The following is a 20,566-nucleotide window of genomic DNA, read 5'->3' on the forward strand; positions in this document are numbered from 1 at the left end:
TGTGACTAGGAAGGTTTGCGGCCAATCACTCTTAAGTAGGCTCGTCAATATCTACCATCAAATATTAGCCAAATTTAAGAGAGCAATGAAAACAAATTTTAGGCTGTAAGTAAGTCCTGAGACAAGAAAAAAATAGGTTAAAATCTGCGATTGTCGGTGATTTGACGTGAATTAAAAATATATACAAGAGCTTAGAGGTGTATCTGATACCAAGTAAATCAGAGTCGAATTTTGAAATGTTCGAGAAGGCTGAACACGCATCCCATGGACGCGGAAGCGATACTTTGTCGATCTTCACCCGTTGCATTTTCATTCCTGGAACTGGCTGCTTATAGACAATACATCCAACCTAGCTACCAATTTAGCCAGACAATAGAGCTCCTTTAGCGAAAAACGTACTTAGCAGAATATAGGTCCAGGGGTACTCGCATCGTACTAGACGGGACTACATACAGCGTCCGTAGGAAAGGAAGGTACAAAAGACTGCAGCTGTTAACAGATGTTTTTGCACATCTCATTTCGGGTTTTCCATGAAGTCTGAGCCCCATACACGCTGGCGACAGCTTTATCCACATAAGAGTATTTGCTTCAGAGCGAGTACATAGTGCAGCAGTTACTTCTAGATCACCGTCATCATCTGTCAAACCACTTGTGAAGATGTTAGACCCGCTGGTAAACAATACCGAAATATTGAAATAGAGCAACGGTTGAGGCATGCATTTTTCAGCGTGTTTTAGGAAATTTCTTTATGTGAAGAGAATTACCCTTACTTGCGTGACAGATAAGGGCGGTCGCTTCCAGGTCGAACCTAATCGGGTGGCTATTGGGAGCACCGATTACTTAATGAGTATTGTCTAAAAGTATTGAAGAACTACTACGTTAGTCAAAATTTTCATGCATAACGATGAACTCGATCTATTAACCTATCTTCAATAGCAACGAAATAGGTCACAACAAAATAATAAAGACACACAATTAGTGCAGGTCTATTAGTAATCACGTAAACCCTTTCTTCAATAGCATATCATCTATGTTTTTGCGATAATTTTCTGAAGAATAATCCAATATCCTTTTTTTGATGCGGGTGTTTTGATATAATAAAATAGAATTGCATTTTATGAAAACAATACTGCCCATTGGTGCTCTCGGTCCGTTGTACAATTAGTGTCGTTGGTCGTTGGGTTAAAATTGGATCTTTGAGGTAGATTTAATTTCAGGACAAAAATGAGACTACGCTGAAACCTGGGTGTTTTTATATATTTTACTGATTAACTCTTGAATTGATATTCATAGATATTCTTATATTCATATATATATATATATATATGTATATATATATATATATATATATATATACTCAAGTTTTTTTTACGGAGGCTGCTTTGAGCTTATGCATGTCAGCTAAAAAGTACGGCATGTCCAAAGCTGCGCGATCGCACGCGATGTATGGAGCAGACTTTGGCCTATCATCTAACGATCGTCACCACAGGTAAAAAAAATGGTACAATATTGTAATAATACACAAACACCTTCAATTTATCGGTTCACCTTTTAAACGTGTATCTATCTAAGTCTACCTACTAGCCAACACTGCACCGTTATTTCGTTTTAATTACAACAAACGCGCACCCTGCTCAATGCTCTACCGGAATCTATAAGAGATTGGTCTCTGTTTGATAGATCGTCGTGTAGACACAGAAACACACACATGCAGAAACGTACACACAGGCGTTTACGAGCAGTCCAGAAAAAAATGTACATATTTTTATACAAACAAGACAGCAAGCTTCGATGGTGGCATTCCTAACGACTAGTGCGGAGCTAGTGGCAGCATCGTCGGTGACCTCAAAGTAAATGCAGCCATGTAACAGCTGGGTGCACTCCTGTTTAGCGCTTATTTCGCCTTTCTTTTGCCCGGTGTTCGCTCTGGCTCGTAGTTCACCGACAATCATCTTCAGACTTACATGGCTCAGTTCCAGGCTCTTCGGTAAGAAGCAGACGACCGGTGGGCTGAGGGCGGTGGCGGCAAGAGGGAGGAGTTGCCACTGTTTTTGCTCACAGCCCTGCCGACAAATATGCACGATGACCAAGGCCTCCTAAGGCTAGGACTTGTAGCCCTGTGCAACCCACAATGCAGCGTTTCTAAACACGCTTGTCGTTTGTGTTCACATTTTACTAGCCACACATACATAAGTGGTCTGCCGTTTTGCTGAAAGACATCGTGTTTTCTGAGTTCTCTGTGCAGCAAGTTCTGAGACCGGGTAGAATCCTCGAGGCTACTTTAGGATCCGCTAGTCCGCCAGCCAAGCAGCTAGCGTGAGGTTTGATTTATCGAGAATCTAGTCGAGAGTAGGTGGGAAGAGGCTCGTCTATCAGAGGGTTCTTCCAGTCAACGATTTCAAAGATCGCAATAGAAGCTAGCTTCTTTATATGGGTCATAATGTCAAACCACCTAAAGTGTCAGGTGGCCTAGAGACATTAGTAAACATGGCAGTAGGGGCAGTAACTTCAGGAACGAAAGCAGTATCAGTAGCAGTGATTTCCATTTGAATTTTTCTAGAGGGAATTTCGTTCTGTGAAAAACCATTGTGAGTGGAACGCACGCCAAGTTTCTTTCAAAAAGTTTAAAAATACATGCCCCGACAAGGTCCTGACGCACCTGACCTAGGTCTCGGAAAGTTCATTTTTTCGACAACTAGACCACATTGAAGAACTCCACTAGTTACGTTGGTGTTGGTTGTGATAAAGGCAATAGCATGCCTGTTATAGCGCTTCTATTACTTTGCACTCGTGTCGCCAGAAGCGACCTTCAAAATCTTCGTTCTTCACTCCAACGAAAATAGGCTTCTTCGCCAGTGTTGTCGTTGCAGTTTTGTAGTATGGTATAATTTTTTTAGTCGATAGTAAAATCCGAAATTTTGCCACGAAAAAGGCAATATGGCGAGAGGACAGAAAGTTCTGCTAGTGATGGTTCATATGAAAAAAACTTTTGCGAATGGAACACGCAAATTGTGTGAAGTTTATATAATAAGAAACATATAATAAATATGTTATGTCAAATCTCTAACGGACTCGATCCTTTTGCTTGGAATTCGAAATTAAGGTCGTAAATCAATGGCAGCCGTACAGCTGGTGATAGCTTTTGGAGCCTTCTTTTAACGGTCCGAAAGGAGCTGGCTCCTGTTAGCCCTCTCGCCTCTCTTCCCATTTGTGATATGCACTGCTTGGGGCAATGCAGATTTCAATCATTGCAGTTGCTAGGAGAGGGTCATTAAGTTGTCTGCCGGCATGTCTACGCATGTATATATAGGAGGGTAGTAGGGCCTTTATCTGTGCAAAGAGTTTCAATGTTTCTTCGCTACCCACTGAAAGCAAATTTTAGATGGAAACCGGCGTTTAATGAATAACAGAACAATAGGAAGGTTGTTTCCTTTAAAACCTATTTTCAAAGTGACCCTTTTAGGATTTTTTGGACAGTGGAGACATAACCAAGTGATTGCCTAGTGGGAAAATCGTATCAACTGTATTAGTGTGCCCAATTAATAAACTGTTAAATAAATGGTCCGTTAATTATGTATCCTAAAAGCAATACATCCAGTGTTCTACTCGAATCTCTCACCGAGCGCTTCCTTGCCCTTTTTCGAAAATTCACGTATCATAAACTGAACATAAATAGTGTTATAAAATTCACCCTCTATAACTTCTTTGCGAACGACTCTTGAAGTGCTAAAGTTACTAAGCTGCTACAAATAAACGCCCCTACGAATTCCACGATTATAGCCCTCCTTTGATGGAGATTACTTTCAGGTTTGCTGTTGAACGTGCTCTCCTGTTGCTTAAATAGCTGCTAGGTAAACTTTTCTGGACTGGTGCTTTTCTCTGAGAAAAATATTTCTTTCTTTCGACTAACCGTGCGAAACAGGGGCCATTACGCAAACTAGGTATATTTGCTCCGGGCGGGTTAGTAAGCGTATGCGGTTGCATGCTTTGCTATTTCATTCGGACCTTATTTACTTCGTATCGATACGGCCGAATAGGATTTATTCCTCAAAGCGTTTTCTCCGTTGATAAAGCGTGTCCTTGATAGAAAATACCTATTTTGTAGCCTGTACCTCTAAAATCAACAGACGACACAAATGACATATTCCCAGGGACATTTGTCATAGGAGAAGCAATAATCAATTGCCTTTATGCTACATACATCACTATTCAACTGTCAACTCCTCTATTTCAAACGAACGCGGGTTTTCCAAAATACAAATTCATATCATCGTCATATCGATAATTAAAGTTTTGAGCCCTATAATTTCACCAATGAAGCAATGAACAGGGTGCTATAAAAGCTGATGACTATTCTCATATTTAGTACCTCATATAATTTCCCGTATTATAGAGAGTAAGTTGATTCTGCACCGGCTAAAGCTTATAAAAATATATGACCTGATATAAAGGCATACGCTTCGATGATTGTCCATGCAATGGTGCAATAGCAACGTGCGTGCCTATTAGATTCAGTAATATTTAAAATCGTCCAGGTTCGGAAGTAGGTGTAGATACATCTTATTTTATATTGGGAGCAAGCCATCTAAACCAATGCTTAACTGCAGTATCGGACGCAACGTATTAGGTACAATTGGTAAAAGATCTCTTTTCATTTCCGCCAGATTTCTTTAATACAGACCAAATCCCAAGCGTTACAGAAATGCCACCCAGAAGGTGTTTTGCAGAAGATCATCATCTCAATCTAAAGCGTAATAATTGATATTTATTTGCAGTGAGGTCATACTCCGTGGCTATCATCTGTCAGCTAAGAACGGGTAAAATGCACTCGGTCCTTTTTCCCTGCGAGATCAACAGGTAACATGGATCACGTAGAAACGACTAAGCAATTTTTCTTAGTAAGCGTAGCTCAAGGTCCATTTGTTGTATACGCAAGGCTTACTAACTGGAATGAGCTAACGACATGTTTACCATTTACTCACTCATTAAATGGAGACTGGGCTTTCTAGGTAACACTAAGTAGCAAGCCATTTCCAAGTCTAAACGCCTCGCACCCAGTTAAATTTAGGATGATATATATATACATTGCTTGTTTGTCATGGTACTAAACGTAGACCCTGATCTGTCGGTTTTTTATATATCATCTATGGGTTATATATTTGATCTACTCGTACGGTGAAGATGCTAATTTAAACAAGTGAACATTTATATTGGGGGCACAGCTGAACCTACGTAGACAATTATTTAAATATTGAAACAAAAGCAAAGACTGGGTCTGAGTAAAATGCACGTAATAAATTTTGCTAAAATAGGACTCAGGTTAACCGGGTAGACGAGTAGGCTCTTGATCGGTGCTTAGCATTTTACAGGGGCTATAAATATGCGAAACGTGTATGACGTGACTTAATCGTTACTTATATGATATATGAGGCCCGTCAGCCTCTGTATCTACCCATCTGAGGCGCTGTCATCTCCGTCGCATTGGTAGATATTTTTGATTATACAGTTACTAGACGTAGTATCGCTGACGGCTTTTCCGCCGCTTAGCAAAGTTTTCTCTGTGATATACGAAACAGGACAAATTTCTATATTTTTTTTGCGTTCAACAGCAGCAGAGTCACACCGCTATGACACGATAGTAACATGACTGGAATATATGATCTTACCAGAAGTATAAGGAAAAAAAACAGCCTTGCATTAGATAAATCAACTATAATTATTTAGCAGAAGCCAGTTTACATTCGAAGTATGTGTAGATTTGTGGTTTACGCCATTGTGGTTGAAATAATTTTTTTTCCCAAGTGCCACCCACATAAGAGAGCAAACACACACACACACACACCCCACGTTTTGCATGATCATTTCGCCTTCGGAAAACATAAATAAGCGATACGTAACAAATATAATGAAGCTCTGAGCAGCTGCTATGCTTCACACATTGTGCCAGCTATAACGATTGGTCCTGTTTTGAACAGGAATCGATATTTTGTCGATACAAAACCTAATGCAACACGGTTATTTTTACTTCTCTGTTTTCCTTGGTTGCATCACTTTTTCTCGTTACTCATCTGTCCCAGCTCTAGCTTGAATGAAGTATACCGAAAACTATAATAGGTGCATTACTTCTGATTGATGTTACGCTGATTCGGCAACGCTGAGCTAGCTACGTAGAGGCCGTGTGGCCACCCTAATTCAACGCCTAGAGCATTATCATAACTATTAGAACTGGTGCTTTCCTGTGAGCAGTAAGGAAGATCTTCAAGGGAGGGATTACGTTTGAGGGAAGCTATTTTTTTACAATACCAACCTTTTTATTGGCTGTTATTTTATTAATATTTTTGTTTCTGAAACGATCGCCGGGGCTACTTAAATCAACGACTGTGTGTTGGCTGTGGTTGATAATATTGATTGATATTAGGTAAATTTGATGGACAAGCATCATTATAGCTACTTCGGACTTCCGTGCAAACTTCACTCACGACATTTTTACTTTACTCACCCGTGAACGCCGACGAAGAAAAGTGTATCGTCTGGAAGAACTTGTCGCATTTTACCGTTTAAGAGCATTCTCTGAAATACTGCATTTTTCCGCCCGTTTTCAATACTTGTAGCCTACTGAACGTACCTTAGAAGGATGCTAATTAGTTGATTAAGCGGATTTTCAAAATGCAATAAAATCATCGTTTGTTTTATAAGTGCAGAGCAATTAAAATCTTCAAATCCACAAAATGGATACTACCAAAAAACCATAATGAGATATTTTTTTTTTTGAAAGCGTATGGTAAAACAAGACAGAATGAAGAAAATCATCTCTCCTAGAGATCTGTGTTAGGTGGAACTATTCTCAGGCTCGAAGTGTCTTCTAAGGCATTTTTCGTAGAGAGAAATTTGACGATTTTTCCCTTTGACAAACAAAGTCGAAGCAACGATTCGACTGGATGGAGAGATCTCCGAATGTTTCTTTAATGCCTCTGCTTCGGTTACTATTTATTGTGGCAGTCATTTTTCTGTCACGGTTCATGAGCGATGACAAAATCGTCTGATACCTGAATGCTCTGGTGTAGAAATACAAACAAAAAGGCGCCACTGTCATTTTCGAAAACTTATAGTGCGTGTTATCGTTGAATGTTTCTTATCGATCTACCGAGAAATCTCAAACTAACTTTAATTGCAGCGAGATTAGAAGGTGAACTATTATTTTATAGTTTCAATCGATCAATTTCTCAGGTCTAGTCATTACGTTTATTTGTGTGTAGCCTTTGGTTGTACTTCCAGTTATTTGAAAGGAAAATGTTGCCTAACGCGCATATTTATTTTTCTTCGGTAGCAGCTGTTTGACCGACGACCGCGGGCAATCTACATTGAGATAGACAAACCTTGGTGACTCCTCGTTAAAACACTGGTAAGACGTGTTTTGTACAGCGGAATCTGTTTTACATCCAATAAAAGCCCATCTATAATTCCGCATCGAACGCAGCTAAACGCACAAATGGTCCACTTCTGTCTCGCTTATCGCACCAAAACCTAACGCAGACGGTTAAAACATAAGTGGTCTTCTGTATTTGTGATCATTATTATGTTCATTACAAGCTACCACTTTCTAAGAATGCACAAAAAACACATGTAGCACTCGAAGGAATTATTATAACAAGAATAATAGTAAATTACTATGCATTCAGGTGCATGCCTTTTGGGTTACGCACCAGCCCGGTCTGATTAGCTACATCTATTAGTAGACAAGCTAACATAGGTTACCTTCGAGTGGAGGGCAATCCATTTTTAGAGTGATCTGTTAGAAGAGGTTTCGTAATTATGCCGTCTCTCCCCTTTCACTTCTCTATATATATATATATAATCCTCTGGACATTGGGTTTTCTTCGCCGGTGATATCTTTCTATACACCCCATATGCTTTAGAGGATCTATTCTCTCGTTTTTCCGTGGGCCAATTATTCTCAGCCAGTGACCAATGCTTCAACCGCTATTCGGGTCGCTTTCTCCGTCTACCCAATAGATGTAAAGTACGGTTGAGCAGCCCGTAGACTACAATTGCGAGTCAACTTTGCCCATATCCCCATGACTCAAACATCCTGCTTGGCCCGTTCGTGGGATTCGCGGATCGTTGTTACCAAATGTCGCGTCTGCTGCCGATCATCTAGAAAGGCAAAGCTCCGGAAAGGCTGTAAGGAATATAGAAAAAAAAAAAGTAGGGAGTTGTTCCGAGCAGGCGATGATAGAACAAATCTAGCGGCCATTTTATGTTTAGCAAGCATGAGGCAACAACGTGAAAAGGAGACGCAACACGTTCAAAACAAGAATGAATAGAACTATGCGTCCATGCAAGATGGCATACGCTGATGAATTTTGAAAACATATACTGGAAAATTGACCAGGAGGGAACGGCAAACATGGACTTCACCTGACCTTCATACGGTCCAGCATGTAACTACGCTTGACCTAGAAATTAAAACATTCTGCAGATACGAGTAAGAACGTGTGTCGTTTGCTAATCATTCGTAATCACTATATCAATAATATGTGTGATGTATAGGAAATAGGAAAGCGGGCCAGAAAGGGTTGCCGGATCAAAATCATAGCCACGGACCGGGTTGAATGGACCAAAAAAAAAATCTAGACGAAGTCGAGACTTGGCATTTCATCATCATCCGGCTGTATTCCACATCTCGTGTGTTTATTGCTGTTTTTATTAGTACCTGTATTGCTGTTGTTAAGATCGGAACATGCGCAAAGGTACCGTAAATAATGAAACGGTTTGTCTTGACAGACTGTCGGGAAGCGTTTTGTACAGTGGCTCTTTGTACAGTTTGTCCGCAAAAATATCAGATATCGAGAACTTGATAATGTCGACTTAGTACGGCAGACTTCCGTTTGAATAGCGGCTGTTTTACATGGCGGAAATTACGATAGTGCCCCAAAAACGTTTATTAAACAACACATGTGACCGAACGTAATACATCCATAATTGCATCCACATTTTGACTCTGTACAATGCAGCTGCAAGTGTTGCAGCAAAGATAGCGCGGCTTTGGGGGCGCAGGCCTCCAGTAACAGGGTTTATCTACGATTTTACATGTAAAGCAACATATAACATGAAAACTTTGTCCGTGTGAAGATGTTCGAGGCTTAACAAAGTTCAAATAGAAATTTTGTCAGTTGTAACTAGAAAAGACCATATCTCATAGTTAGTTATTACCAGTCTAGCTAGAGCGAAGACAATCCGTGTAGTGTTTTGTTGCGTCTTATGACGTGGGTTTTGAATGGCCCATATACTGGCACATTCTGGCTTACGTAGCCTCATTTAGTCCAATATGTTCTACCTCTTTATTTGAAAAGGAACATCGCTTCACAGGACTTGAGCCTACGCTGCCTGACATTTTACATCTTATCGAGTATCAACAAAGCATTAATGTACGGTTTTGGAAAATCTTCACACGAGTGAATCGGAGCGTACATTTTTTTCTATCTAACTAGAAGTCGTAATTGCTGGAATACTCCCTTGGATAGTTTCCGTTTCCCAGTCAATTCTTACATGAATATACAATATGTTCGCAGGATGCAAGCTTTGCTCTTGAGCAGATCTTAAAAGAAATTCAAGTCGCCATGGAGCGAGCTAGACACCAAAAAGCGCCTGCTGTCACCAAATCTATCGTTTAGAAAATTTTTTTCCAAATAAAAATTGGTCAATTTTATCGGCAGTATACATCGTAAAGGTCCGTTGCGGAGCGCCGTCCTCTGCAATGTGCATTGACCGCTTTCTAGCTGCCCAGATATAGATGTTGACTATGTGTGTTATAGTATCAAAAAGCCCGGCACATTATTGGACATTTCTAATACTAGTTAGTTACTATCTGTTCGTTCGATTGAGTTCGATCTTTTCAGCATCTAATGTATGCTCTGATGCGATGTGTGCAGTATGAGAACAAGGATTTGGTGGTCCATACGATTTGTAATGCTTGCGATGGATGCGAAAAGCTCACGTGACGTTCGCGCATGACAATTACATGTATAAACTTGCGTTTTGTTGCAACAGTGATGCCATAGACGCATTAAGCCTAAACACAGACACGGTAGAAATGCCTACTTCGCTTCAAGCTTACCTATGTGCCTTTGCATCTTCTCAGTCTACCAGCACACATATGTGGATGCATAACAGCGCACTCACAGTCAAATTTAAGCTAAGAACTAGGGTCATTACCAATTGAAGTTTAGGGTGGGATCGAATGCCCTATAATGGTGATGTATAGCTTATGATTTACAAATTCACATAATTCTCAGGTATATACCGTATGCGTATAGTAAATGTTTGAGTCTTGTCTACAACGCTAACAGCGTAGTGAGCTGCGTTGTTTTCTTATGCATATGTATAGGTTTATTATAAATACTAATGAGGTGTCGCTTGCAGCCCCTAAGGGTGGTAGAAGTATATTGCGTTTGCATTCTGAAACATCTCTGAACCCACTCAGCGAGCAAGATGGCGAACAGAACGAATAACTTCTGTGACGCTGCTACGTACTCCTTCCTCTCTGTCTAGCTGCCCACTTTTTATTGCAAGTCGCCCGTTGGCTATGAGATATGGTGCGCTTTCATACGATACGATAATCAAACTTCTCCGTAGTCCATCCGGCAGCTGTTACAGCAGTATTGCTTCCTTCTCTCGTACGCCCTTGTCGTACGAAGTACAAAAAATTGCTCAAATCCTAGGGATTACTGTCGACGTTTCCTTGGACAGAAAATCTCTCCATCGAAAGATGCACCGAAATCTAAAAATTGTGACGGAGCGGCTATTATATAACGATCTCGTGATGGGCGATGAAATTTATGAAACACTTACTAACTATGGAATACTGCCGTACACACCCGGGTCGAGTGGATGCCGGGTTTCTGAAACGCTGGTTTGGCTGAATACCCAGCCCTTCGTATCATGCTGTTACTGCTGATTCTGTGGATATAATATGCTATTACAATAGAATCGACGTAGTTAGGATTCAACGACGCGTTTAATTATAATGTACCAATTAAGACTCCTTCTATGTGCCATGTGACCAATGTACTTCTAGGCGAGATAAGTGAAATAATTCTCACAGTTTCAATGGTAGAATATTATCTATTAGTTAATCACTATCTTACCGCCCGATCGATATAATCAGGCAGCGAATAATTAGGTATATTTGCTTGGGATCATCGTACGACTCCGAGTAAATAACAGACATCGGATACGACTGAGAATCACCGTAAGGTTGGTACCTATGTCCGATCGAAGTTCATCATGTAACCTAGCCACACAAATATGCATAAGGGAACAACTACGCTGTTAGGGTCGTAGATAACAAATGCGTATTTACTTCAAGACTCAAACATTTACTATACAATTATGAAAATTTGTAAATGATGAGGGTGATTTATTATCAAAATTTTTAGAAAAAACGACAGGCACACGTAACTGCAGTCTGAAAAACGTTCGCCACTATTTAGTTTGTAATTCAAATCAGTGCGGCAAGGGTGCCAACGCTGGCTAATAATAACAATAGATCATTACGTTAATTAAAGTTGGCCTTTACCAATACTTCGTTATCCAAATAAGTTAGCGTGATCAAGCCGTTTCATTACAGGCGAAATTAAAGTTGACAGTCAATAGTAATAACGATAGAAAACGTGCATAATTAATTTGCTTTTCACAAAAAAAAAGCATTAGAGGACGACATTTCAGGCTGTTTCGACAATGGTTTAGTACGTTACTTCAACATGTCGATTTTTTTTCTGTTTTTCCTCCTATTTTTTCGGTAGCGCTCTGTTTACGTGACCCAAATTTTTCCCTTGCACTTTAATGCCAACACTCAGCCAGATCGAATATTATATCCTTTCTAAAATAGATGGCAAAGATACACAATTCAGGAAGAACTGCAATTCATTATATATGCTCCTCATACTCAGTTCAATGAGAAATATAATATTGAAAAGGGCTATCTATTTTACTGTCACTCTTTCCAAATCGGTTTTTATCAATAAAATTGAAATAACGTCTCATCGAGTCGCTCAGTATCTTATTATCGCTGCAATAACCCCGATACAAATTATGAATACTGCGCTCAATGGGCATTTTTGAAGCTTGCTTATTGTTTGAGGCTTGAAGCATCCACTATTGAAGCATGTTTGCATTTGGAAGCCACTTACTTTATTTTATCGTTCGAGTCCGACTGAAAGCTTCAGCGGTCGGTTTGTAACGGGACAGAGGGCTTTTTGCCCCTTTGTCGGTTTGCTGCCCTCCATCGTGGGATATTTCCCACTGTAGTCGATCCATTAGGCTCGCCACTGTAGCATTCGGAAAATATACTAGGAAATTGAGATCCTAAAGCAATTCAGCCGTTCTAATGCCGAGTCTAATATTTCGATTCTCTCACGATGAAATGAAACCTCATGTATCTAACAAACGCAGTAGAGTAGCGGCTCGGAGTAAGAACTGAGCAAAAAAAGTCATCACGAACGCTGCTATTCCGAGATGGTCTCACAAATGACTTTTGTTTTTGGACCGTAACTTTGAACCATTTTTTTTTTCTATTACCTAACCTGCCCTAACCTCATTTTCTGTCCCTGATATGTGGCTGACCTTTATTATTATTATTATGCTTGTTTTTATTTCGGCTACACTTTGCCACAGAGCAGATCTTCGTAACGAAAGATTTTCTTGAACGTATTTGGCCTATAGCGCTACCGTTCGCCATAAGCAATAAGCTTTTATTTTGGTTTTGGTATCTTAGGCAGTCTGCTAAAGATTTTATCCATCTTAAATTGCTTACGACATAGTTCAAAGAGGTACACTTTTGCAATGTCGTCTCCCTAGAGATCTCCTGCTTGATGTTACTGTAGGGTTATCATCAAACCACTGATATACGCTAGATAGACAAATATACGCTACGGGTTGTTTTTATAAAACGGAGCCGTTTTGCGGAAATATCTGAAAAAGAAGTATACCGAGGTGTCTTGCCGAGAGGTGCCGATATTTCCAGCATGTTATTGAACAAACACCAACATCCGCACTGCACGGGTTACTACTGTGTGATCGAATCAGAGACGGATAAATGTAGCCATATTCATGCGTACTTTCCCATTAGACAGGAGCCCACAATATCAGTCTTATTGTTAGGAAAACGTATTATTGAAGAATACTGAACTGTTAAATTTATTGATACGTATTTACACGGATGGTAATCAAGGACTGCGCTGTACCTGCATTCTCTTTATGTCGTTCATTTTTGAAACCTGCCGTTATAAAATATCCGTTTTATATATCCGTTATAAAAACAGCCGCTTTTATTATCTGGGCCGTAATGTTGAAACTGTTTCAACCCCAGTAAAGGAGTTTTGCCTAAACATTAGTCAGAAACAACCCTTGTGTTCTGGTGTATCTAATTAGGCAGCTCAGGTACGTCGCTCAGGAGAAGATGGCTTCAAGCAGAACCCTTGGTTACTGTGCTATTTTACAGGTTATCGAAGTTTTACACGATGAACTTGTTTTCGACACAGGAAGACGTACGGCACGATATTTATATGCACTTATCAGTAAGAGCGAGTAAATACGGCCAGCATATGATTAAGTCAAGGTAAATCACTCCTCGAAATGACGAAATCTAAATTTCACGCCAGTCCAGCGAAAATAAAAACAATATATGTATATAAAATAGACGATGTAACACGTTGATTGAAATTTCAGGCGTTACATAGGTGCCTATAGTGCGCTTGTAAGATGGAGCGTGCCATAAGGCATTTTGCGCGAAATCTCATATAGACACCTATTATATATTGCGGAATTCAGGTGTGTACTTAATGGATAATGCATCTTCCGCGTTTTTATGATCTTGTTATCGTCAGTAAAGCTATATAGTTGATGCAGAGCTCATTTTCCGCATACGCTGATGGATGATAGCCAGCATAGGCGCAACGCCATATCAGCATCCGTCGTTTGTTCGCCATTGGGGCGGCGGCTGCTTACTTCCACGCCCGCCATAATCTAGAGGATGTCCACGATCAAACAGCTGTTCCGGATGGCTCTGCGTAACATAAGTTACCCGACGCGGGCACGTCAAAAGTTCACTGCGCTGCTGTCGTCACCCTGGGAATATCTGCTGGTTAGAGATAAACAATACGAAACTGCGCTTTTCGTGTCCAATCGAAGGTAGATTGTGAGAAAAGCGTGACGGTGTTGGGGCAAATACAGACGCCAACTCTGACTGGAACAGCTTCTGCCTTTTACGCGGTATGCTACCCAGAGCTTCATTCATACTGATGACAGGCTGCCCTCAATCGCACAGCATTACTCTACTGTATGCGCTCTGGCTCCTTTACATAGCGTATTCGTATCACAATACTGTTGGCTTTATTTCTAGATATATATTAGTGTTGTCTTCAGCGAAAATGGCTCGAGTGACATGAAGTAAAAGTAGGGATATTCAAGACGAGCCGTAAACATCCTGCAGGACATGTTCTAATGAGATTTTAGCCAGCAGACCAGTATAATTAATTGGTACAATATCTTAGACAAAAAACATGCGCATGAATAAGAAATACAAATTCTCTTTTTTTGGTCTTATTGTCATGAATATACATTTCAGGTGGCTAAGATGAGACAATTATTTCAATATCATCTCTCCAGGGTAGACTAAAGCTTCCTGGAAGTTTTCTACTTCAAAAACGTACAAACAAATGTCAACTGTGAAAGATGGAACAGCGTCTACCGGTTTTGATTGTCACAATCGATTGGTCCGGATTGCGGTTGTTCCGAACAGAAGCGATTGATCCCTGATCGTTTGATAAGCATAGCTATTCGGCATATATGCAGTATCGGGCGCTGTTTGTGCTCCTGTAACCCTTCTACCATCGCTTCCAGAGCAGCAATCCATAAACGGGACGTGAGGCTGCGAGAGAGCTTTTCATTTACTTTTCTTTGCTTCTGTCTTTCTGGGTTTTTTCGATGGGATGAACAGCCTCAGTCCCTCTTTTATGCCGTGAACTCTCATCGTCTTGCCCTTGGGCAGTAAAACGATCATTCTATGCATTCATTCGGTGATCATATGTTGTCGCCCGCTTATGAAAATGATGATCGTATCTCTTCAGCTAGCAATGCACCAGTAAGTTTGAACGGGGTCAGTTTTGGGTGGACCACGTAACTAATCATTCTAGGTCACGCTGACTGCCAGCTTCTCATATTTATCGTATGGGGACGCCGTATATGTTCTACTCTTAGCTCTACCAGTTTTCCCGTATCCGGACTGACTTGAACGGTGCACCTCTGTCGGTTAACATTGTCGGAAGGCATTTGTTGATCAATCAAGTGGTGATGACGGGTTTTGAGACCGGACGATGACGCTTTCGTTGATCGCAACATCTAAAGCCATGGAGCTTTCGTAGACTAGATCTTGCGATTGGGCTGAGTGGGGCAATATTGCTGGTGACGAATTTACCATGAACATGACCGTGACCGAAATCGCTCAGTTGTTACTACGATAACCTGGCGGTGTGTCGAGGTTCAGCGCAGCTTGCTTGGGCTAAAGGCGGCCGACGCTCAATTATCATTTCATCGTTCTCTTAAGGCTATAATTGCTGAACACTGCTGTATATAGTTGGCCTGTTCATTGGGGCTGTTTGTAGGTCGACAGCTTCCATTAAGAGAGTTGAAGGGTTAGCGGCCGGTTGCTTCGCAATGGCTGGCTTTTGCGGCCTGGCGATGGGCCGTACGCCCTGACCAATTTCGACGATAAATGGCCACCGTCGGTGCCGCTGTGCAGCAGCGGTGACAGGAAGAGGAGCGCATGCGTCCCGGCAGCAGTTCCCGAATCCAGCGAAGCTTTTCTAAACAGCCGGGCACCACTCGCAACACCAAGACTGGTGCTCCTCTGACTGGTTGTTGGGAGGTTGCTTCTGCAACCTCCTGCTTTTCTATAGTCTCCCCAGCTTCTGAGGGCTTAGATAGCGGTTAAGGTACGGGGCAGGCGTTAGACGGTTGGATGCTGCTCTCTGTTTCTCTTCAAGGGCAATGTGTGCCACTGCGTTCCCCCTTACGGTTCGTTTGCTCCTTCGCAATTGCCTACCGCTTCCCCCTTGCCTCCTATGATTCCTCGTGTGCTCGTTCCTCCACTCGACGTTTGTACAGCTATCATTATCCACCGAGTATTGACGGCAATCAGCGCTTTCACCACAGCAGTAGTGCCTTTGTTGACTAACGCGGCCGGCAAAATCTCCCGATTTGTCGAGCTTGTTTTACCTTAACTTTGTCCGGCTTGGCTTAGGCGTACATACGTTTGCCGATTCTTGCCGTTAGCTCTATCCGCGACCGGTCTGCCTGTGGCCGCTAGCAGCAGTAACAACTGCTGCTGCCAACGGTGGCCGTGGTGTTCACTTCCAGTAGCGTTCGTTTACTGGCCACGACTCTTTCCCTTCTCCACGCGCGCTCGGCGGCTGTCATTTTCCTCCGTTCTACCCTCACCTCTCCGTCGGAGCGCCTCAAAACATCGCAGCGGTCCCGCCACGCTCTTCACTCTTCCTACTTGAGTACTTGTTGCACAAAGCTGACCGCACCGGCGCCACGACGCAACACGAACGTGCTGGTTTCCATTGTGGATTCAAGCACAATCGATCGTCCCGCTGGTGTTTTCCCCGCCGCGATTGTCCACCCACTCTGTGAGTTTGAAACACTGAGCTCTAGTCTAAACTGAAGTTGAGGGCAGAGAAAACGAAGTTAGAGGCTAGTAGAAGTTTGGTTGGTTCTATATCGTGGATGTAATGTTCTTGGTTAAAGTTGTACTTACTGATAATGAATGGTGTTGATGGCGGCGGACGAACATCGAAGTGAAAATAGTGGAAGAAGGTTGAAGTTAGCCGTAATTCGTAGTGGCCCCGTGTGCTGAAGGAGACTAGTATTTTCTTCCATTTAGAAAGGAAAAAGCGGAGAGAAAAAAAGAAAAATATAATTCGTGGATAGCAATCTGTGAGGTACAGATGGATGTGGGCGTTTGTGGTCGAAGGTTTGTGGGGAGTTTGAGGGATTCAGAAATCCGGGAAGCGTTGCCATCAATAAAGTGAGGTGAACAGAGTTTTCTCAACAAACCAAATAAACAGAAAGAGACCGAAAAACCAATCAAACCTATGAAAAGCTAAAGAGAGAGACGATTCTGTCACCACGTCAAGACCGGCAAGTTGAAGCCTGGTTCTTGTTGGATACGATGCAGTAAGACGATTGGAACTCGTCCAGTTCAGCTAAACCCGCCGACCTATATGGATTACTATTGTGAACTCGACGAATGGTATTGTTCGATGCTTCTGCCACTGCTGTTGTCGTTCTTGCCGCGACAAGATGTGATTTCAGAAACCCGTGCAGAGAGAATCGGTCGGTGATCTAAGGCAATCTATGGCCTAGCGACTAATCAAGTTCAGATTATCGTTGAGACGATAGTCATGTGTTGTTCTGGATAACATTTACTGCAACTGGGATTTTGTTTTTGTTTACATCTTTTACGCCATGTCTGAAAGCGAGTTGGTAGAGCACGGCCACTATAGTGCAGCTCAATAAGATTAGCAGTGGGTGGTTGAATTTTATTCCCCCGGTGTTCAGGAGAATCTCGGTGCACTTTAGCTTGATGATGATGATAGTGACTATGATAATACTTCTAGTTTTCCTAAGTTCTCTTCGAGTGCTTGATGCCAAATCTATCGTCGCCAATTACCCCTCTTATTTGATATAGCTATTGTTGTTGTACAAAATTGAATACTGAACGAATGAATTGACCGGCCTTTTTTTTTCGGTGCAATTGCATTGTGCTGTGTGTTTATCTCTGTTGATTTTTGTTCACAGGTTGTTATGAGGTGGCGGCGAGGGCGGACGTTCGCATAGGATGGCTTATGGGGCGTCTTAACTCTGTTGTAATCTAGTTAGCTATGCTCGAGCGCTGTTAATGTTGAAGGCGCGCCCCACTTCGTTCCTCGGTTGAGGAGTGAGTTGCTGTTGTTCGAAGCGGAGCGGAGAAGTTAGAACGTAGCGATCGAACTTGAGAAATGCCAGATAAGGCCAATATTCAGGGAGGCAGCAGCCATGAACTGGCGGCTCTACGTCCTAGCACGGGTCCGTCGGATGAAGAATTCGACGATGATGTGCCGGAGCGAGGTCAGTGGACCAACAAGCTTGACTTTCTCATGTCATGCATCGGTTACGCGATAGGCCTCGGAAACGTTTGGAGGTTCCCTTACCTTTGCTACAAAAATGGAGGAGGTAAGTGCTAATTAAGCCACGCAGATTGAAGGGCGATGATCGCGTAATTGTTGAAGCTAGGCGGTTGAAGATCTGCCTGTGAATGATCTGTGTAAAATGAGGGACAATCGTTTATGTAGAGCTTGTTCAGGACGTTGCTTACTAGAAAATGTGCACTGCAACAGCTAGTTTTCTATACATATAAACTAGGCATAGAACAAGAGGCGGTGTATACCATTGCTTTTGGTTAATTTTTATAAATACAATTACGATCGTTTCGACATCCTCGGATACTATGCTATAACTGTTGAATAAGATTATCTTTCACAATCGCAGCCTGAAAAATGCGGGTTTTTTTTTGACATCTTAATCTCATTGTGTTTGTAATGTGTTTTTATATGCAGTAACAATCTTAGTTTATCAGGAAGCTGTTTTAATTCGCTAGCATTTGGCTGGCTTTCGACAAAATAGATACAAATTCTAGAGAGTAGTGCTAATCAAAAAGTAACATGCTTATGCTCTTTGTGGACTTTAAAGGCTATTTTTAACCTATACCTACGCCATAGAAACAACTCGAATATAATGGTAAAACGTGTAGCCAAACGTAAGCATAACATATATAAGTACAGCGATTACCTTGAACGACATGAGTCTTCTGGGGTTAATTCCACAAACCCTAAGCTCGCCAATTCTGGGCACCCGAACCCTCATGCCAACCTGGTACATAGACCACACTCTTTCGATAATGCGTTTTCTTTTCCTATAAACCTCGTACACGTAGAATAGCCTTTCTGAATCGATGGGAAAAGCCAGACAATGCTGGCATGCACTTGTACTCGTTAGTGGGCAAGCGCTACGAGTCAAGGGCAAGGTAGACAGCTTGCCGCATGAAATCCGAAAACGAGGAGATCTAGTACATGTGAAATGGCTCAATAATGGTGCTGCCGGAGACAGGAGAGTCCGGAGGTTGGGGGCCCGTTAGGTTTTTGGTACGGAGTGTTATCGGGGTGAGGCACGGATCTACTGAGTACGGTAACGCGTTAACTTAGCATCTTCGCAGCTTCTTTATCCAGCCCGCTATACACTTTGGTATGCACGATTTCATTGGTACATAAATTCCGTCTGTAATCTCGGTGCGCGAAGGGAAGCCTGCTCGCTAACTAACGCGTTCAATTGTTGTCTGCTCGATATTTTGCTTAGTTGAATTAGGCTACAACAGGCTGGAGGAGGGGGGGGGGGGGGGGGTAACAACCGGCCCAGTTTGGCTACACTCTTTTGCTGGAGTTAGCTCGTCCCGTAAGGCACGCCATAGTAAAGCCCTTGAGAAAATTTTTACTACTCTGTTCACTGGGCATTCACGATCTAGTAGTGGTAGCATCAGCACTCACCTAGGCAAAGGCAGCTCGCGGTCAGCCATAGCGGTAGCAGGCTCAAACACCATTTCGAAACTATACGCTATGCTTTCGGGTTTTCTCGGAGTCGTTCACGTCCCCCCGCTAGGTCACGGGAATTCTTTGCTCTTGCTACGATCATGTGCCTCACTTTCTTCGACAAAAACCATCCAGTGGTCACGATCTCGTTTAAGGCTGTGTATTCAAATCGTTCACTTATAAACGCTCGACGATGTCACTGCTACTATCAGAGCTCTCCGTAAATGTCTCTTTTGCGTGCGAGCGTTCTGCTTAACGCCTTGCGAGATTGTCATTGTGGGCGTGTGCGTGCGTGCATTTGTGTGTATGTGCGTGTATCTAGATATGAATGCGCTACTGTCGGTGCATCGATGCAACATAGAGAAGCCTCTTTGTCCATCAGTCCTGTGGATACACGCTATGCTGTTCGTTGTACCTTACCGCCGAAAACCTTGTAGGGACCTTCGTCGAGTCTGTTTTTATCATTTGCTAATGCTGTGCTTTGCCGGTCCAAGGTGCCATGCTTTCTTTTCGGTGGCCATAATCGCGCACGGGGTTCGTTGATGAAAGCTGGTCCCGCTGTTTTCCACGGCTGCTAATGAGGAAACGAAAGTAGCCACTAGTTTTTGTTAATGTTGCAAAACCACGTGCATTCAAGCGTCATTATATGCCACAGGTGGGTGTATTAGTCAGGGCCGTTTAAGGGTACCCAACGAAGAGCAGCAACAATGGCTAGCGTATGCGAAGTCCGTTGTTATTAATTTCTGTGATTTTGTCACTTGTCGTATTCTGTGTTCCTACGGATGAACTTATTGTCGTGCTTGTTGTTGACACTTTAAACGTTTTGACTCATGCCTCATACACAGAGCTGTGTGCATCATGTGAATGGCAGTCGATCGCGT

General features: G+C 42.2%; 1 protein-coding gene across 4 annotated transcripts in view; it reads left to right on the forward strand.

Moving 5' to 3' along the window:
* The first annotated feature begins 2,130 nt into the window (after positions 1-2,130).
* The window catches only part of Gat (sodium- and chloride-dependent GABA transporter), a 60,781-nt gene continuing 42,345 nt past the window's right edge, over positions 2,131-20,566 (forward strand). The window contains exons 1-3 of one of the 4 annotated variants that reach the window (XM_022830949.2): positions 2,131-2,321; positions 4,776-4,857; positions 17,863-18,276. In XM_022830949.2, coding sequence (XP_022686684.1) covers positions 18,063-18,276 — 214 coding nt within the window. In that variant the 5' untranslated portion in view covers positions 2,131-2,321; positions 4,776-4,857; positions 17,863-18,062. Of the gene's footprint in view, positions 2,322-4,775; positions 4,858-14,277; positions 17,398-17,862; positions 18,277-20,566 lie in introns of those variants that run through there. The other 3 variants (XM_086967776.1, XM_022830948.2, XM_022830947.2) reach the window with 3 other exon arrangements.

The sequence above is a fragment of the Varroa jacobsoni genome, unplaced genomic scaffold (assembly GCF_002532875.2).
Source record: "Varroa jacobsoni isolate VJ856 unplaced genomic scaffold, vjacob_1.0 scaffold_302, whole genome shotgun sequence".
NCBI classification, from domain to species: domain Eukaryota; kingdom Metazoa; phylum Arthropoda; class Arachnida; order Mesostigmata; family Varroidae; genus Varroa; species Varroa jacobsoni.